Source organism: Nesoenas mayeri, assembly GCF_963082525.1.
Source record: "Nesoenas mayeri genome assembly, chromosome: 11".
NCBI classification, from domain to species: domain Eukaryota; kingdom Metazoa; phylum Chordata; class Aves; order Columbiformes; family Columbidae; genus Nesoenas; species Nesoenas mayeri.
In genome coordinates, this window is record NC_137563.1 from 14,808,012 (window position 1) to 14,827,129 (window position 19,118).

Genomic DNA, 19,118 nt, shown 5'->3' on the forward strand with positions numbered 1-19,118 from the left:
GCTAAATTCCTGCCATTCACAGTAGCAGCCGCTGCTGATGGCAAAAAAGACTGGCCAAGCCCTTGGGCTGAGGCGGGAGCTGGGAGGGCAGCTCCGTGGCGCTCAGGGACCTGATGCCCTTTGGCTTTTTGGGCAAGCGCGGGCAGGGTGTCGTCCCCGCGGCCCCGGGCACGGGCGCTGCCCTGCGGGGAGCTGAGCTGAGCTCTGCCCCGCCCGGAGCCGCCTCCGCTCTCCGGGACTCCGTCCCGCGGCCGGGGAGCCCAGGCTGCTGCGGGAGGGCGCCAGCTGGCAGGGCTCGGGGACAGGCCCGGGGAGCGGGGAGGGCTGCGGGGTGCGGCTGCCCAGCAGGGGAGGGGGCTGCTCCCGATCTCCTCCCTATAATGCCGGGCCGCTTTGCCCAGCGCAACGCATCGCTCCGGCTGCGGTAACAGCCAGCGAGCGGCTTCACCCCCTCCCCTCCGGCCCGGGGCCGCTCAAGGATTAAGGAAGAGAGGAAAATCCATCAGGCGGAGAGGCAGGACGCGGAGGCGGGCCGTCAGCATTCCTCCGCTCCGCCCGAGCCGGCAGCGCCGTAGGGCGAGCTCCGGTGCGGGCGCAGGAAGGGGCCGAGCTGCCGGAGGTCCCCGGGGCACCGGCGGCTCCCAGCGGCGCCGATCCGCGCCTCGGCCCGCGCCCCAGCCCTGCTCGGGTCCGGCAGGGCTCGTCGGCGGGAGAAGCCGCTGCTGCCGTCACCGACCCCGGCCGCGGCGGGTGCCCCGGGATGGGCCTGCAGGAGCTGGCGCTCTGGCTGCTGGCGGCGGCGGGACTCGTGCGCGGTGAGTGACTCCGCGCTGCCGCGGGCGGGCAGGGCGGGCGGGGGCGGCTGCCCGGGAGCTCCCGCTCTGTCCCGGGCAGCTCGGTGGGCTCGGCAGCGCTGGGAGCTGCCGGCAAGAGACACAGCGATGGGGATGGGGGAGCAAACTCCGGCAAGAAGCTGAAGTGGTAGCTGCCTCAGCGCTGGGACTGTGGCTTTCTGTGGAGGGAATTCAGGGCTAGAAAATAAGAAGGGAGAGGAAAATCCGTCTGGAGGGGGGTCAGGGAGGGCTTGCATCCAGGGGACCTGTTCCTACCCTGACCCAGATTTCCTTTCCTTCTGACACTGCTCTGCTCCATCCATATGGACCTGCTCCCGTTCCCTCCATAGAAAAATGGCAGAATAAAGACCCTCCCTGGATTTGAAGTGTAAAGAAGACAGAAATCCCTGATTATTATCACATATATTAATGTAGTGCCTATCATCTCTGCCAGGAACCCTGTACCCCCACTTTCTTTGTAGTTACATGAACAAAGAGAACACTTGCCCCAAAGAGTTCTCAGTCTGAAGCAGTCTCTCAGATTCAGTCTAACCTGTGGCCATTTTTCTACCGTTGCCTTGCTGATGCCCTCTGCCATATCTCTGTTCTGCTTTCCTGGTTATAGCTGTACCAGGACAGGTGTCAAAATACGGGCAGTGTATTTTCCTCTTAATCACTTCTTGCTGCTGCACCAAAGGGTGCATATGTTGGCAAAGCATCATTAGCATTTAGAATTTATTACTCCTGGCCAGCCAAGAAATGACTGAAGAGGGAATTCTCCTTACAGGCTGATCTGGAAGGGAAATGATACATTTGTGATAAGATTTTGCTGTAGTAGCTAATGGACTATATGAATTACAGTGGCATTTCCTGGGAATGCAGCAGGTAAAGTAATAGATACAGAATAGCAGGAAAAGAACATGTGTTCTAGCTTTACTTTCTGCTGTAGAATCCTAATTATTTATCTATTTATTCCTGTGCCTGAAGAGTCCCTGCAAGGAGAGTTCCAAAGGAAGCTGTATAAGGAGCTGCTGAAAAATTACAACCCTCTGGAGCGACCAGTTGCAAATGATTCCCAGCCACTCACTGTCTATTTCACTCTCAGCCTCATGCAGATCATGGATGTGGTGAGTCTGTAACCTTCTAGGAAACTATTTTAAAGGGTGGATTTTTCATTCCCAGAATGGAGATTTGTGATAGCAAAGGAAGACAGCAAGATACTGGAAAGCACAAATAATTCAAGACACAATGCCAGGTTTTGACTGCCTTTTGAAAGAAGTAAACTTAAAAATAAAGTTTTCCACTTTCTTACATCTGTCAGTATTTCCCAACCTTCTTAGCAGGATGAAATATTTAAAGTGAAGCTCGAACTGCATACTTCGCCTTTTGAATCCCTAACTGTACTTAGAACCAACAAGAAGTGTAGTCTGGGAGGGATATGCAAAACCAAAGTTCTTGATTTCTGGTGGTCACTGAAGACCTACTCATTTTGGAGATGGAGGAGAACTGAGAGGAAGGGGGTATCCCGGCCAAAATCCAAGTGGTATTATTTCTTATCTTATTTAGACAACATTGCTAAATTCTTTCTGCTTAAATTTTAGCTGCTGTATTTGCAGCCACAGTTTTTTGGTTCATCAACAGATACTCCTGTGCAGTGCTTGACAGGCTTGTAAAATGCACTGTAGGATCTTTTGGGTTCAAATATGAGTAATTTAAGCTTCACTCTGTCACTGTGGCACAGAGATCAAACTCTACACATAAGTGGGTTTACAGTATTCATTTTTACTGAATTCAACTAGCTATGGCCACTAACAAGTTAATTACTTAAAACTAGCAGTTAACCTCCAAATGGCATTATCTTTCCATCAGATGCTTAAAAGTATGAGGCACAACAAAATTAAAAAAAAAAAAAGGTGGGATTATTCACAACAAATAGCTTACTTTCTGTTCTCTTGCAAGCTGCCAATTGCCAAAATCCAGATACTCACTGTTCATTTAATATCTAAAGGTCAGCACACACACACAGAACTCTGCAGGTTTCAATGCTCACAGTTTCTCTGCACATTTTTTCAACTTTTAGATTTATTAGACCTAAGGTAAAAACTAGGCTGTGTATTTCCAGTGTGATATTTACTATTTGCTATAGTGAGAGTAGGCAGTTGTAGTCCATGAGCTGTTTCAGTGTCAGTGCCACTAAAGCACTAAGGCAAAATATGTCAGTTTTATCCTTGTCTGTGGCACCTGAGGTTTTAATATATGTGATACCAACGAACAGAACGGAAGCTATATGGAGCTGTATATTCTTTGAATGATGGCAAGCGAAAAATATGCGTTATGCGGAGTGCAACAACTTCAAAAGGTGCTGGCAGACCGATGCAGACTGCAGCTGTACTGCATGGGGCGAGGACAGCCAGGCACCACACCAGAACTTGGGTGTGATATAGAAGCCTGTACCACAGGGCTGATAGAACAGATGACACTAACATCCCACTCACTGTATGTAGGCACGCTGTTGTTACTAATGATGTTTATTATGGATGGGCCTAGAGATATTGAAAAAAGGGAATCTCCTCACACTGAACACTCTGCAAGTAGAAGTAGTAGGTGACTGTTGGCACGAAGAGTCATTCTAAATAGACAAGTAAGCAAGAATGCCTTTGGACAATCAGAGACAACTGAAAAGGCGTAAAAGTGAGAAACAATGCAAAAGGAATAAATGATACTGTGGTAATAAGGGATATATTAATTTAATGATTCATCTCCTCATTGGATTCCTTTAGAATGTGTCAAGGTAACACAAAGAAAGAAGCATTAGAAGGGCAGTGAGAGTCATGAGGACAAGGCAGGTCAGAGGAAATTAAGCAAGCTGAAGAGAACCAAGGACATGATGGGACCGGCAGTGCTTCAAAGGTCTGAATGCCTGAAGGTCCCCACCGGGGTTACTGCTGCAGCTGTTCTCACTGGCTCAAACCTTCATGGGTCTCTTGCCATGGAGGACAGGGCAGAAATAACCACTTGGTTCTCTTGGCTCCGTATCATCTGTGTGATGGAGCTTTGGTCTAGCTCCTCTTTCCAATGCATCAAGCTACTTAGTGGCTTCTGCAGCAGCTCCTACTGGCTCTAGCCCCCAGCTGTAGTTACACATTCTGTGCATCTCTGACTTTAATTAGATTTTTATCTTTGGTAGTAACAGGCCAATATATTCAGGAAAGCTTAGCCAGTCTGTTCAAGGCCTGGTCAAACTGAGCACCTGAACAAAACTCCACAATTGAATTTATCTCTAGAACTCAGCATAGTACACGGTGCTTCAACTGAATCTTAAACCAGACTTTAATAAAACCCCTTACCAACTATGGACTTAGTTGAAAAGGCCGCCTTCTGTAGCTCCCTTTTGGGAAATGACCTCCTGCCACATATGAGCCTTCTCATGGCTACTGGAGGATCTCCTGCTTTGGTAGAGGTCAGCACAGTCCCCTTCATAGGATTTTTGTATAACTCTGTGTTCAGGAAACATTTCTCTAGAGCTTAATTTATTTTGATAACCAGGATAAAAACCCTGATGCTGTGGGGGTTTTGGTTAGGACTACATACAGTTCATTTCAGAATTATTTCAGAAGAGGAGGGCTCAAAAACCCACTTTGATCCTAAACAGAACAGGGCTATGAACAGACTTTTTTTTCCTGGCTTTCAGAAACTGCACATTTGGTGTCATTCTATATAGACACATTTGGCCTGAGTATGCTAACCTAACATGGTTTTAAGTATTAACCACCCAGAGAAAGGTTTGTTGTATGGCCAAATCTTCCTATAGTGATGACACAGCTTACAGAAGCCTTCTTTACAGCTCTCTCTTCTTTACGGCTCTCTGTTCCCCACACTCCTGACATGGCCATACCATGTTCTTGACTACTGGATGAACAGTTGGCTGTTGGAGACACAAATGCCTGAAGGCCATCAAGCAGTCAACTTCACACAGTTACTTTCTTCCAGAGTTGTCAAGTGTAATTAAAGACCATACAAAGTGAAGGGCAAATATCCACACATCACTAGCCAATCTGTGCACAGTGAATGACTGGCAGTCTTAGGCAATATGATTCAAAAGGGAGTTTGTGATCCTATGTGCCTTTCAAAACATCCCTTCAAAATCAGCAAGAAGCCATAGTTTTTGTACTGGCAGTTCAGTTACGGATCATTCTCCTTGCTATAAAACTGACTGCATTTCTTTCTCAGAGATCTGGGATTGACAGGCAAAGAAAGAAACCAACCATGAAGGAAATTAAGCTTCACACTATAAAACAAATGTGTTTTCTTCATTGTCAACAAGAAGCAAATGCTGGTGGGAATGACAGCTAGTTGCAATAACAATTACTGGTTTAACAAGCTAGAAACAAAACATGTCACCATCACATTTTCCTGTAGTTTATGTGTTCACTTTAATGGCTTCTCAGCTGATACAAGCTGTACTGGGAGTCAGACCTATCCAGAGCAGATCTGTCAAATCCCTGGCAGAACAGACTGAACCAGGCTGGATCCTGGCTGCTGCTCTGCCTTACTTGAGGTCTCTGCCATTCCGCTCTGACAGAAGGAAAATCTTAACAGACAAATACTAAGGGTATCTGCATACCTTAGTGGCAGCAGAGAAAGGGGACTTTAATGGATGGTCATGTTTGGTCAAGGTCATAGCTTCAGTACAATATCAAAAAAATAAGGGACATGATGTAGAGAAGCTACATATTTTTCTCTACAACTCACCTCGTGGAAACGCCACTACCTGCACAAAAAGCTAGTCTTTGGCCTATGCCTCTCTAGTATTTTAGTGTTGTCATGGAGCATGAGCCTAACTTACACTTAGGAAAAACTTCCACCATATGCATTTGTGAGAAACAGAATCTTGAAATATGCTGATGCTATACAATGTCAACACTGGATACAATGAAAGCCACTTTTTAGAATACTATGTGGAGGCAAACACCTTCTAAAATTCTTATTTTCTCTCGTAACATCCATCCCAATAGTAGCATCAGAGTAGAATACTCAGCTGCCATGTATTGGGGTTCAGAGCAAACCCCAGGCACAGCCACAGCAGCAGTGCTGCTCCTGCTCTGTTGCATCTCCTGCAGAATAGTGAGTGGCATAGAAAAACAAATTAAGTGGTCATGCAGGTATTAATTTTGCGCCTAGCCCGACATTTTTACAACAGACATGTTCGTATCTACTGTAAGTTAACAGAATTAAGAGAAATGTATCTTAGGGAATTCCATCCTCAAAAATTGGAAGATGACACTTTAGAAATAATGCAAAATGATCGTACATTCACACTGCTTAGATACACGGACATGAAGAACTGGAATACATTGAGAGATACATTGATGGTTCAAACTCCATTTTTACTGCTATCTAAACAAGTAGAAGAATCCTACAGTCTTATTTTAGTTTGGAAGAGGCCTCCAGGGGTCATCTAGTCCACCCTCCTGCTCCAAATATGTTTAAATAGACCACATTACTCAGGACTGTGTCCAGCCACAGATGGAGATTCCCTGGGCAACCCGCTTCAGGATTCAACTATCAGCCTGCTAGACTTGTTTTTCTAACATCTAAGCAGAACCTCCCATGTTCCAACTTGGGAACAACACTAAAAACACTTACAGAAAAATGAGGCACTTTTCCTTCTTCAACAAAATTGAGTACGGAGCATAACATACTGTTGGTGAAACCAGATTTCTTGACTATTTGCAGCAAGGTACATATTTTGACATTACAAAAGCCTTTCTGAATAACATTCTTAGCAAAAAACTACAGGGTAAGGCCTTGGTAAACCTACCCTTTGGCTTGCCCGGTGCCTCTGGGACTGAGCAGTTAGCTGTACCCATTCTTTGAGTAGTCATTTTTCAAGATGAGCTGTACTTAGTTTGGACTTAGATTAGCTGAAACGGCTCACAAACCCCTACCAGTGGTTCTTCTTCAATTAAAATCTGTCATATACTTAGCAAAAAAACAAGCTAGCTCCATCTCTAGCTGAGCCAAATTGCTAAACCTGGGAAAATGCTGGATCAATACTATCCTAGCTTATGACTGCTGTAGTGAGACTGATGGTGACAAACATTTTGGTGGGTATGAATCTGTCCATTTTGGTTAACTCTGATTTTTTTTTTTTTAACTAGCAGAAGAATCAACATTTATAATTTATTTAAGAAAGTTGAATTTAGTTATTTATCTACATAAATATTCAAGTTCTTACGTTCCATAACACCATTTAGTCAGAAATCTTTCATGGCTCCTCCAGACATTTATTAGCTAATTAAATCATTTACTACAGAACAGTTTTTGCTTATTTACCAGTTTCTCCTGCTTGTTCTTTTTAATTACTAGTTAGAGAAAAAGAAAGTGCTGAATAGTTGTTTGTACGTGGTGAGCAGCAGCAGGATCTCAAGAGAAATCGTGTTCCTTTAGGCTCTTCAGCTCACTAATGCAGACCAAAGGAAATATGAAAGCATGCAAACTTTTTAATGTTTATCTGAACTCAGTCAGTTTGCTCATCCTACATTGCCCTTGGTTACTTGTATGACTTAGGTTTATATATTCAAGGGCTTTTGTCCTTGTTTCATTTTACATAGTGTGATACAGGTGACTTCAATGACTTACACACAGCGCTTAGCAGCAAAGCCTCTGCATAAGAATCTGCAACTCAGTATTTGCAACCAAACACCCTCAACCCACCGGGCAAGAGAGTAATGTGAAATAACTTGACATTTTTGAAAAGGAAATGATGCTGGTATTCAAAGAAGCAGAACAGCCTCTGTAAAGAAACAGACTATAAACCAAACATCCCCCGCCATTAAAAAAAAAAAAAAATCTGGAAAGACGAATAAACGAAATCAAGAGGATCATTGAGAAATGGTGCTAAAGAAGTTCCTAAGCTGTTTATCGAACCTCAGCAGCCTCTTTGCAAACAATGGTTATGGCAGAAGCTCATCAAATCTGCATTATTATTTTAATTTTTAGCATCCACTTGTGTACATTAGTAAAAGTCTCTCCAAGCTTTATTTTCCTCTCACTTTGCTGCTCAATCTTTATTCCCTCCATGCTAAAGGGAGAAACTATTTTCACTTTCATCTTACGGCCATTTCTATTCTACCATGTTTTTTTTTCTGAGAGTTTAGAGAACTGGAACTGTGCTGAGATATGCTTTCTGGTATTTTTAGTTAGTTTAATACCTACGAAAGTTACTGGATTATAACAGAAATAAGAGCATTCTGCTTCCTCATGAAATATGAAAAAGAGATATTTTCAAATAACAGTCTAAAATATTCTGATAATTGATCTATTTAAACAAGCAGACAACACCTCTCCCTGTCCTGCTATGGTGAGATACTGATATATTACGAGAAACTGCAGCCTTCTTTCTGTCATATTTGTCTTGTGCTTCTAAATATTTTCTGTATCTTCTGGCTATTTTGACTATTTTTTCCTTCAGCATTTCTTTTACCTAGTCTTCTCAAGCAGTATTAGATCTGGAAAGATACTTTAAACACAGTCTTTATTCTGCAGGATGGAATGGGAAGCAAGGAATTTCATTTAAGGCAGTTTGCAGAAAGGAAAAAAGAACTGACTAAAGACTATTAAAAAACCTCCTGATAATAGGTAACAGGAGGACATTAGAGATGTTCATTTTATCTGAACAACAGAGCTTCTGTTCTCATTTCTGGTTCCACAGGAGAGCTCTTTGGAAATGTAATACAAGTCACCTGAGGTTTTTCTGTTTGTTTGGGCTTTTATTTTAATATGAGTAAAGCAAGGCATTTTCTCTAACATTTTTCTTATCCTTTGTTACACAAATAATCAGCATGAATCATAAAAGCTCAGTACTTAATTTCTTTGTTTTCTAACGACATTGGTACGGATGCGCCAATAACTTAAACAGTGAGTGGACCCCTACTGGTATGCCACTTATGATGAAGAAGGTTTGCATCCTTACCGGGAAAAGTATGATTAAGGTTCTAGAAAATAAATTCTTTTGTGACGGATTGCTCTGGAGTACAGGCATCACAGCAAAAAGCTTTCACATTTTACACAGGACCTCTTATTAGAACAACAGATTTTGCAAACACCATCTAGTAATCGTTACTATTCCTCAGAGATCAGCTAATAAAACAAAATTACAGCACAAAACATAATTTCTGAGAGCCAGGTCTGGCTAACTAATACTTGTTCTTACACAAAGCTTTTAATTTGCAGAAGTTTGGGGACTGAAATGTCTGTAATACTCAGAATTGTTCCTCTTTTTTTTTTTTTTTTTTTAAAGACTATATACAGTTAAAATGACATTATTTCTGTCATTCAAGTAGTAGACAATACATGATGTCCCTACTTAGCACCCAAGTTCGTATCTATTTCTTTTCTGGGAAGGCTTCTAGGAATGCTGTGGGCTGAATTATCAGGGGCTCTGGCCCTTGAACAATGCAGCAGGTAGCATTCTCTTTGTGTTCTGTTTCATTTTAGGGCTGTATTCTTGGATGTGCAGATACAGTGCCTGCTTTTCCCTCAGAAAAGCACACACCAGAAAAAGTTTTCAGTAATTTACAAATCTAATAGTGCTGACAGTAGCTGAACAAAGTCAATAGACCAATCCATTGTCAATGGATTGCACACAAACACTTTTCTATCTATGAATGGTGTATTAACATAGAAACATTCAGATGTTAATCACTTCAAATTTAGATGATACAGATGTGAATTCTTCAGTTTCTCCTGAACTCTGTTCGCCTGAATAGACTACTAAACAGTCCAACTGTTCCCAATCTAAATATACCTCTGAGTTACAAAAAAAAGGAGATGTCACAATGGGCTGGCAGCAGGGAGCATATATGTACAAGCACTTCAACAGAAAAAGAAATTTTTTAAAGTTCACGTAGAATTTTAATTACTTAAATAATTCAGTTTTAATGTGTTAACTAATTTATTTTGATTTTTTAAAATTTAAAATTAAAAGTATTATTTTTCAACAAAAACACATAAGTCTGAACTAAACTTATATTCAGATTTAACCTTCACTTATGCTTTCATGTCCTTGCCTGTTATTTAAACTAGAATTCAATTTGTAAAAAGCAAAGGCTGTTAACATTGGCTTCAAGAACAGCTAACTGGGAAGTGCTAAGGGCATGGCACGAGGCCATGTTGCTGCTCACTGGCAGCAACATGGGAATATGATATTTATCCAGTTCACCTCTGGTAGCGGTGAAGCCATATTTGCATGGCCTATAATCACGTCTCCACATTGCTTTTATGATCCTGATAATGCAGTAGCCTGAAGGGAAGACAGTCAATGACCATGTGCAGAGTTGGTGGACCCACACACGTTTAATTACATAGCGCTACTATTTTGGACTTTTAGCGGCTTGTTTTCTGTGTTCAGCCACAAGTATTAACATATTTCTGTGGTTGGCATCCCCATAATGACTCTCAATAACTACACAATTCTGGCAGTTAAGTATTTGAGAGCAAAGAAGCAGGCCTTTTACCCTCTGCCACCAATGCTGCTACATGCAAGAATGAAGACAGTAAAAATAATGAGCACTGCTAAGCCTGACTGAACCACTCACTGAGCTAAAGAAATTCAAATAAGCATTTTTTATGGATTTTGTAGCATTCACTCCATGTCTAACCCCACCAGACAGAAGTGTTCATTTCATAGGAGAGAGTTTGCTCTTTTGTGTTGCAGAAAACAGCAGCCTGAAGGACTGTGTAGGTGTTCTGACATTTCAGTCATGACGCTTGTTGCATTTGTGCAGAAAGAGACACACAGTTGATTTTCATCTCTCTATTTCTCTCAGTACCTTTCTCAGTGATTCTTCACAGGCATTAAAGAGAAGAGGGAACTGTACGGATTTTTAGAGAAAGTTGAAAATAGAGACCCTGTAAAAGAGGACTCTCAAACCTGTCTCTCAGATGATGTAGATTAAGGAATAACTAGAATTTCTGTAATGCTGATTCATCCTCTCTTCCTGAGTTATTAAGGCGCCTTTGTAAAACTTCTGTGTCAAGAGCTGCAGAGGCGTTCAGCAGGATAAGCAATGTATTTTGTGCTATACCCTTCTCCAGGGCATTTTTTAATTGCCATGGTGATGTCTATGCTGTATCCTAGATTGAACTGAGACCCCAAGACACCAAGGATAATGGATTATGTTACATATCAGAATTTTGGAGCTACTCCTTGTTTAATTTGCCTACACTTGGAAAGATGGAGATGAGACAGTATAGTTAGAGAGTCTGTCTGGGATGGGTAATGGCACTTTTCTAACTGGTCCTCTGGAGCCAGCTTTAACCATGTCCATGTGTAGTGGACAGAGCTATTCCGTGTGGTTGTGTCCTAGTCACATGTTGGCTCTGGTGTTCCCAAAGGTTCTGCTGTTTCAGCTGTGAACTGATGCTAAAACATGGACAACATGCTCTGGACAGGTGTGGAAATTTCTATTGCTGTTATTCACAAAAAATAGGATAGAAGAATGCCAGCAGCAGGCTAAATATACATGCTATAACAGCATTTCCACATGACTTGTGACCATTTTGAGGAAAAAGACTTAATAAAAAGTCAAATATGACTTAAAGGTGGGTAGCAAGAACAAAAACAGAGTCAAATCCTTTGATACAATACTGTTCTGGCATTACATCTGAGCATAACAACGTAGCAGTTCAACTTCTACGTTTTGCAGCTAAGCTCTAGGCAAACAAATCAAGTTCAAAAGCTTTGATTCCTTCTTGTTTTGACGCTGTCTAAGGAGTGGGACTACAGGGGCTCCACTATTCCCTCTTAGCCTGAGAAATGGTTGGTAGTTCCCAGATCCCAGTGTGCATTCAGAGCTGGGAAGCCTGTGTCGGACTGACACTGATCATCAGCACCTAGAGCCAGTATTTAACTCAGGGTTCAGTCCTCTCAGTGGGAGTCTGCTGCAGAATACAATGGAGTGAAGAATTGTTTGTACATAAAGCCACAGAACACAGTTGTTACTTTGCATGCTTGCAATAAATGTAACTGCACTTTAAGGTCTATGCTATATTTAATAATTGAACCGAGTGAAACCTGCAGTGAATCATGGGAATTCATAAGCTAACTTGAAAAAATGCAACGTCTCCCTCTTACTCTTCACAAGAATATTTTTTTCCACACAAGGTGTGCTTAAGTATGTTATTAGCTATGCTGTATTCTGCTCATTTCATATACCCAGTTTCCTGCTTGTCTTTGCAAAGGTGAATGTGTTCAAATCTAAATACAATCTCTTGTTAACAATGATGTACTGAAAAAAAAAAAGGAAAAAATACGGCTATTACAATTATGTCCCCATGGTAACAGAAATGGTACATCATGAGGCTCTTACACATATTATAATCTCGCTTATTTTCTGTGTAACTCAGTGAAAATACATCTCAAGCCCACAGCCAGGACAAAGCCCTATTACAGTCAATGGCAAGCACGACTGTCAGATCTTGTCAGAGTGTATAGGGAAGAGAAACACATTCCCCCATTTTAAGGAGGCTCTTTGCACAGATGCTCTGCCCACAGTTAAGATGGCTCTTCTATGGTCTTTCTCCAGCAGTTTTCCTGCTGTGTAAGATTTGCATCCACCTGGGAAGACCTCTGTATATTTTGAGCAAACTCTGCCTTTCTTTTGAAGTCAGATAAAGTAGTTGGGGAGAAAGCAGATGCTTCTTGCAAAAGCACGTAAGATTAGTCGGTGTGGAGAAACCAGAATTTCTCCTGAATTAAGTTAAGCAGTCAGACTCCTCATCTCGCACTCCAAACTCAACCTTAACCCAGGTAAAATTCAAATGACATTTTTCTAATTTTTATTTTTAAGAAAAAAAATAAGATATTCAGAAGGCCAAAAATGAGCATCTAGTCTAGAAACTCTAGTCTAGAAACTTTCACAGAACTTCAGCTATAAGCAGAAGCATACTTGTCTGTTGTATTCAGGTTTACTTCCTTGCTCCTTCGTTTCTCTCCTTGGGCACTTGAGCAGTGCACAGGTCAGGCGCACTGTTCAACATCTATGCAGAACGCATCTGAAAATCCCCATTTTTTTTTACTTAAACATAGGTCAAGCTCTGAAGTCACTAAGTGTGAACTGTAACTGGGGTAAGCTCATAGCAAACCGTGTATTAAATATGTGCTGGCTCAAGTGTTACAGACCAGAACTGTAGCTAGTCTGGCGCTCAGGGCATTTTTCCACCGTTCACACCAGGACATTTCCTTTCCTCCTCTCCCATTCCCTTCCTCCCAGCTCCTGGATGCCATTTCCCACCAGTATTGCCCAGTGACCTGCAGACCATTCTACGGGTTTCCACATTAAACCAGGAGCTCACGATAATGGCCTTCACCATGGCTAACGTTTGTACCTCTGCAAAACCTACCCCAGGGCCCCCTGCTTGTTTTCCTTCGTGGTAACACTCTGTGCTGTTTCTGCTCTGTTCCTCAGTCCGTCTCTTCTGCTTGTCCTTGTTACCACAAACAAACATCTGGAACTAATGTCAGCAGATGTGGCAGTCTAAGCTGCTGCACATTGAGCTGTATAACTGTGTGCAAAGACTGCACTGCTAAGGATATTTATAGCAGTGCTGAAATCTGTAATGCTGTGTAACAGTTCCGTAGCAGTATTCTACGGGATTCAACACACTTTACTCACTGTATCACAAATGAAATGGGGGCTGGTGAGAATGAGGAGGGTGTGTCCCAACAGGCAAACTCTAAAAACTTCAATTAGTCCCAGAATAGCCATTTATTGCCTTGCTCTTCTTTGAATTTAGTGGCCAAAGTCAGCCCTCTTAAAAAATAAAAACGGATAGCGGCAGCAACATGTGCCAGTCCAGCAGCAAAACTCCCCTTTCCCCAGTCAGGAATAATTCTACAGAGCAATTCTTTATTTCACAAAGACCTTCAGCATGTAGAGAGTATGAAAAGCAATTAATATGCCATCCACTACAAGCCTAATAAACCTAAGAGCTCAATACAGAAAAGGTTTTCTTTTCAAATTTCACTTCAATTAACTACTTACATTTTGGTTTGCCTCAAGATTTTAATTCTTTGATTTAAAAAAAAAAAAACTAGAAAAAAATAAATCAAAGATCAGGAAGCACACAAAGTAAGGAAGACATTTTGAGGATGGATTTCAGAGCTTTAACTGCAAAACTCACCTTAATGCTACAGGAGATATTTAGCTAAATCCTGAGCTCAGCTACAATACCTTATCCCTGAAGGTCTGAAAGAGCCAGAGAGAGTCTAAGTTGGAAGGTGAGAAAGTCAGAGAGTCAGGTGTCATCCCAGCAGCGACCGTGCTGCAGGGCTGAATTTGCCTTTGAAGTGGAAAGTAGAAGCAAGGGTGATGTCCTAAATGCCTTCAGCTTTCACTAAGGTCACTTGCAGCATGGAGCGGCTGAGCATAAAGTAATGAAGACCAACTTTCAGGAGGTTTTTCGCACCAACAGAATTAGGGCAAGTTAGCAGCTGCCGTAAAGAGAGCTGGCCTAAGGCAGGCACAAGCCCACGGCCAAGTCAGGCAGAACTGGCACACCATGCTGACTGGGCCGTGTAGTACAACATGTCGCTTAAACTCTGTTTAAACAGTTCGCAACAGCTGCTGTAATTTGGAAGGAGTGTGGCTTCCCAGCAGTAGGCTGTACCACTACAAGATGAAGTCATAGATGTCAGAGCTCCTTTTTTATATAAAAATCTCACTGATAGGGCAAAAGTCAGAACACCAAATACAAATGTGTGTTTAATTTTGAAGTGTTCTTGAGAAAAATGCAGTGAAACAGTGAAAACAGACTTATGTTTTCCACTTCTGACTTTTTATTGAACAGTTTTGCACTTTTTGCATCTACTTTCAAGAAAACAGAATCACTGTGTCCTGTTCCTGGTGTTGACCCTCACGTGCTGGATCACGGAATATTATTATTTATGCACTGGCAATGCCTGTTTATACAGCATTTTCTATATAATTGGAAATATGTGCTGTAGGCACATTTTACTATGTTAAAAGGTGTATCGCTGACTACTGGAGAAGTGAAAGGTAACTGCACTAACCTATTCCTGTTGCGGTAAAAGGGAAGTCAAGTGGGGAAGAGCTACCAGGTGTTCAAATCTCTTTCATCTCACCAATCCTGTACACTGCCTTTTTCTTCATCTTTATGATACCTAAAAAAGCTTTCACATTGCCAACTCTGTCTAGCTCTTCATTCCTACAGTCCTCCTCCCCCCAAGATTCCTTAATTCCATCCAAATTTGCATTTTAATTAATCTTGCCATTTGGCAGGTGCAATGTAGGCGATGCCTTCGGCATTAGGGTAATGAATGAGCAACCCTTACAGGGCAGCCAGACTCTGCACCCTCTACTACATTTTTCAGAATCAAGCCTTGCTGCAGCTTCAGCCCCCACCGATGGACGACTAGAGGCAGTCCTTGGCGGGCAGCTGCAGTTTTCATTTCAGTGTCCTTGCAGAAGATGACTTTTTTACGTAACTGATTTTTATCCTCACCCCTGAGATGGAAAAATTCAATTTTGTCTGCACTACTATGAGCCACCGTCAATAGAAGAGTTTAGCACTAACCTTGGCACATAAGGAGGGTAATTGCAATTGCAATGTGAGGCCTCTGTGGTGTTTTCGGATGCACTCCAGGAGGGTGAAGCTGGACCATATGCTGCTCTGGCTTCTCCTGGAGGCTGGCCACACAGGGTGTTGGTGTGCACCAGCACCATGGGCAGGAATGGAGAAGTCCAGCCCCTTCACTACTTTCCATAAGGTTCTAGGAGCTCAGATTAATCTTATTACTATGACTGCCCAAAGTACTATATTACTATGACTGCCAAAGATGCTGGCCATAGCATCAATCTTTTGTCACCTGGTGTTTTTATGAGCGCTTAACTCACCCTCCAGCCCATTCTCTCAGTACTAATCCTGTAAGAATTTGGGCTTTTTTACTTTACACAGTTCAGTGAGCTCACTGGATGACCTTTAAAAGGAAGATGAAAAAACCCCAACCTGTGTGAAGCAAAAATTAATCATAACAGGGTTTTAAATGACGTGGGGAAAAAAACGTCATTAGGTGTTAGCAATTTCACATTGTGGATCAGAAGATGTTGAGAATATTTAATGAGTAAGTGCTGAGACAATGAGATAAGAGCTAATGAACTGATTAACCTGCTGGTTTCAGTAGCATAATATTCAAGCAAACAAAAGTGAAAATCTATATAGCAAGTGCCTTACATGTATCTCACTGGCTGCCAGCCCATTTTTAACTTCAGACTACAATTACTAACATCAGTCTTGCTACGAGGTACCAATGAGAAACCTAGCAGTATTGCTATAACAAGAGATGTCTTAAAATGTTTCTACGAACTCTGTTATTAAGGTTCATAGTAATTGAAGCCCAGTTCAAAGTAGTATTACTTTTTCTGTAATTTAGGTGAGACTCAACCATATAAACATAAAGAATCTGGATTTGAAGTACAAGAATTACAGCTGATAGATTTTAGTCAGTACATTACTTTATGCAGGTCTTCTGAGAGGTATGTCTCTCTTGCTAGGTGCTGCATGTCACTGTCTGCATGCCAGTCTATAGGCATGCAGGCTTATTTTACTTCTTTTTCCCCTTGCTTTTTGTTGCATATATTTTCTAGTGGGGATGCTAGATGCACTGACATCCCTTTGAAAGTCTGCAGATAATGTTCCTTACAAAGTATGTAATGTCCAGGCTAATGCCCTTCACAAAGCATTGTCAAATTTTCTTCTCTGCTTTATATATTCTGTTGAACTCAGGGTAAGGGAAGGATAATGTGAGGATCTTATATTCTTTCTCCAAAGGTGATCGGTTTGATAGACTTTTTAAATTGAAAAGAGAGACAAAACCAGAGATGGGAACTGGAAGAATGGAAACAGTACAATTCCCTTCAGTAACTTCCAGAAATTGTTAACTCTACCTTCAAAAAATGGAGGACCATTTGAGTCTTCCTGATGTCAGCTACTATCCCTTCATTAAGTGCACTGCCATAAAATAATGTGACAAGCAGGCCAGCAGCAATTTGCCATCTGCCCTCACAGATCATGACTACAGTTCTGAACCAAGTAGGCTAAAGGAGCCTCCCACCCACCTCCCACTACGCGAATGGAACCCCGCTCCTCATTAACTCCGCTGCTTGGCCAGCACTACCCGACCAGCAAGCAACCTAAAGTAGCTGGTATGGGAAAAAACCCACAACAATCCAAACAACACGATATAGTTTCTGGTCTCATTCACTGACTAATTTTCCCAGCATCTCAGAATATATTGTGAAGTCCTTTTTCTCTCCTCTATTATAGTAGAAGGGGTTTGTAATAGGAACTACCTTGCTTTTGTGTTCAACGTTTTTTTCTGTAGGTGTTTACAAAATATTGCAGAGTGACAAAAACTGGTGAAGTTCTACAAAGCATTTCAAGCCCACCCATGATTTTATGGTGAAGTACTGCACAACTCTGATGAAAAACAGTGTTAATGTAGTTTGCTGTAAAGCTTTTAAAACAGTGTCTGAAAGAGTTCCCTAGCTGGAGAAAGCCTGCAGGATGTGTCCTGCCCCATCCTTCACCAGCTTCACTTGGGACCACAGAGAGGGCAAACCCTCTAAAATCAGAATCTTTCCTCTGGTGATGGCTGAGTCAATCCAATAATGACCAAAATGCTGGAAGCCTTTTGCTCTGACCCCACCATTTATAAACCAAGTCTCAGCATGCAGGAAGGTTTTTATAGATGAAGAGCAACGATGGGATTTACAATTCAAACACTGGCGGCACCTTAAATATAGTGACCCACAGGGGAGTTGTTTTGTTCAACAATACTCTTTCAGGCTCCAAATGCTTAAAACTACAGTAAGAAACACCAAGAAAGCAGCATGGTCCTTCTTTGCTTAGGCCTTGTCTTCACTGTACAAGTTACTTTGAGTTAATAGTCTTTGAATCCCCTCTTTGAGCCAGGTTTGAGTGAAAGATCCCATTGTTGGCTTTCAGAAAACATCTGCAGAGTCTCCTGCAGGCAAAGCTGTGGCAGCTCTGCCATGTGCCCAGCTGCCCGGCAGTGTGGCCAGCAGCCGAACCATTCTGTCAGCAGCACAGCTGGATTAAAAGTCCCCCCTCAGCTCTGCCAGCTTGACTGCTCCACAGTGGCTCTCTAGCCTGGTTCTGTCTGCTGGTTGATAGTAGACCTCCTTTCTGGTACTCCTAAAATAGTTCATCTGACTCTCCTGTGGGCTCAGGGCTTCAAAATAAACCCCCACGGCATATCATTAGCTTAAGCATCATCAGCACTCCAGCGTTAGTAACATCTTTTCCTACTACTGAAAAGGCAGTTTTGAAACATCTAAGGCTGGGGCCATTCATGCGTACAAAGAGATCATACTGGGAATAAAATGTGAGTTTAACTCAGAATCTAACCATGCAGAAATACATGCCATTCAGTTAATAGTCCTGAAACAAGCTTCCCACAACATAATGGATTCTGAATCACTGCACCTTTGAGTAGCCAGTTGTTGAGTAGCCTGTGCAAAGCAGCACAACCACTGTCTGCCCTGCAGAGAAACCACACAGCAGAGGTGCTCTCAGCTTTGCTTGGGTGCAGCAGGTGGGACACTGCGTTACAGGAACCTGTCACGTTCATCTGGGACAGCACACAGAGCTTTGAGAAGATGCTATCAGACTTTTAATAATAAGGTATCACTTGTGTTATTTACATCTGACCTAAAAATGGCTATGATTAATAGAAATGTATTTAGGTTTTACATGTCCTTAATTTGAAACACTTGTCTATAGACTTTAGGTCATGGTGATATAAATGATTTCGTAAGGATTGTTTCTTCATTCATGAATTAAATACCCCATGCAAACTAGTTTTGTTGTGCTGTATCACTATAAGCAGGTTGTTGAGAGAGGCACCGAATTAATGTTTGTTTGGTTAGAGAATAACAGCTACTATTGCAAATTAATTACTGCTTTGCCTGGCTGCATCTTCAGCAATGCCTTCAACATGCTAATTCAATGCAGCTTAATAATGTATTTCTGAAACCAAAGGGTTTTTCCCCAGGATGCCATTTAAATTAGTTGTTCACTTGAGAGTTTTGAAAAAGGTTCATGGAGGTGATGAAGCAGAAAATAGAGACGAAAAGTGCTGAATAACTACCTGTGGTCTGTGCTGCTTTATATTTTTTACTTCACTTTTCATTTTAAGAGAAGGTAGGAATGTGCATTTGAGGGCAGACTTTATTCATGCAC

General features: G+C 42.1%; 1 protein-coding gene across 1 annotated transcript in view; it reads left to right on the plus strand.

Annotated features, from left to right (window-relative positions):
* Positions 1-760: 760 nt before the first annotated feature.
* The window catches only part of LOC308044696 (neuronal acetylcholine receptor subunit alpha-7), a gene marked incomplete at both ends in the record, with an annotated part of 34,082 nt that continues 15,724 nt past the window's right edge, over positions 761-19,118 (plus strand). Inside the window, 2 exons of the mRNA XM_080351556.1 lie at positions 761-815; positions 1,821-1,960. Of these exons, the coding sequence (XP_080207682.1) occupies positions 761-815; positions 1,821-1,960 (195 nt within the window). The remainder of the gene's footprint in view (positions 816-1,820; positions 1,961-19,118) is intronic.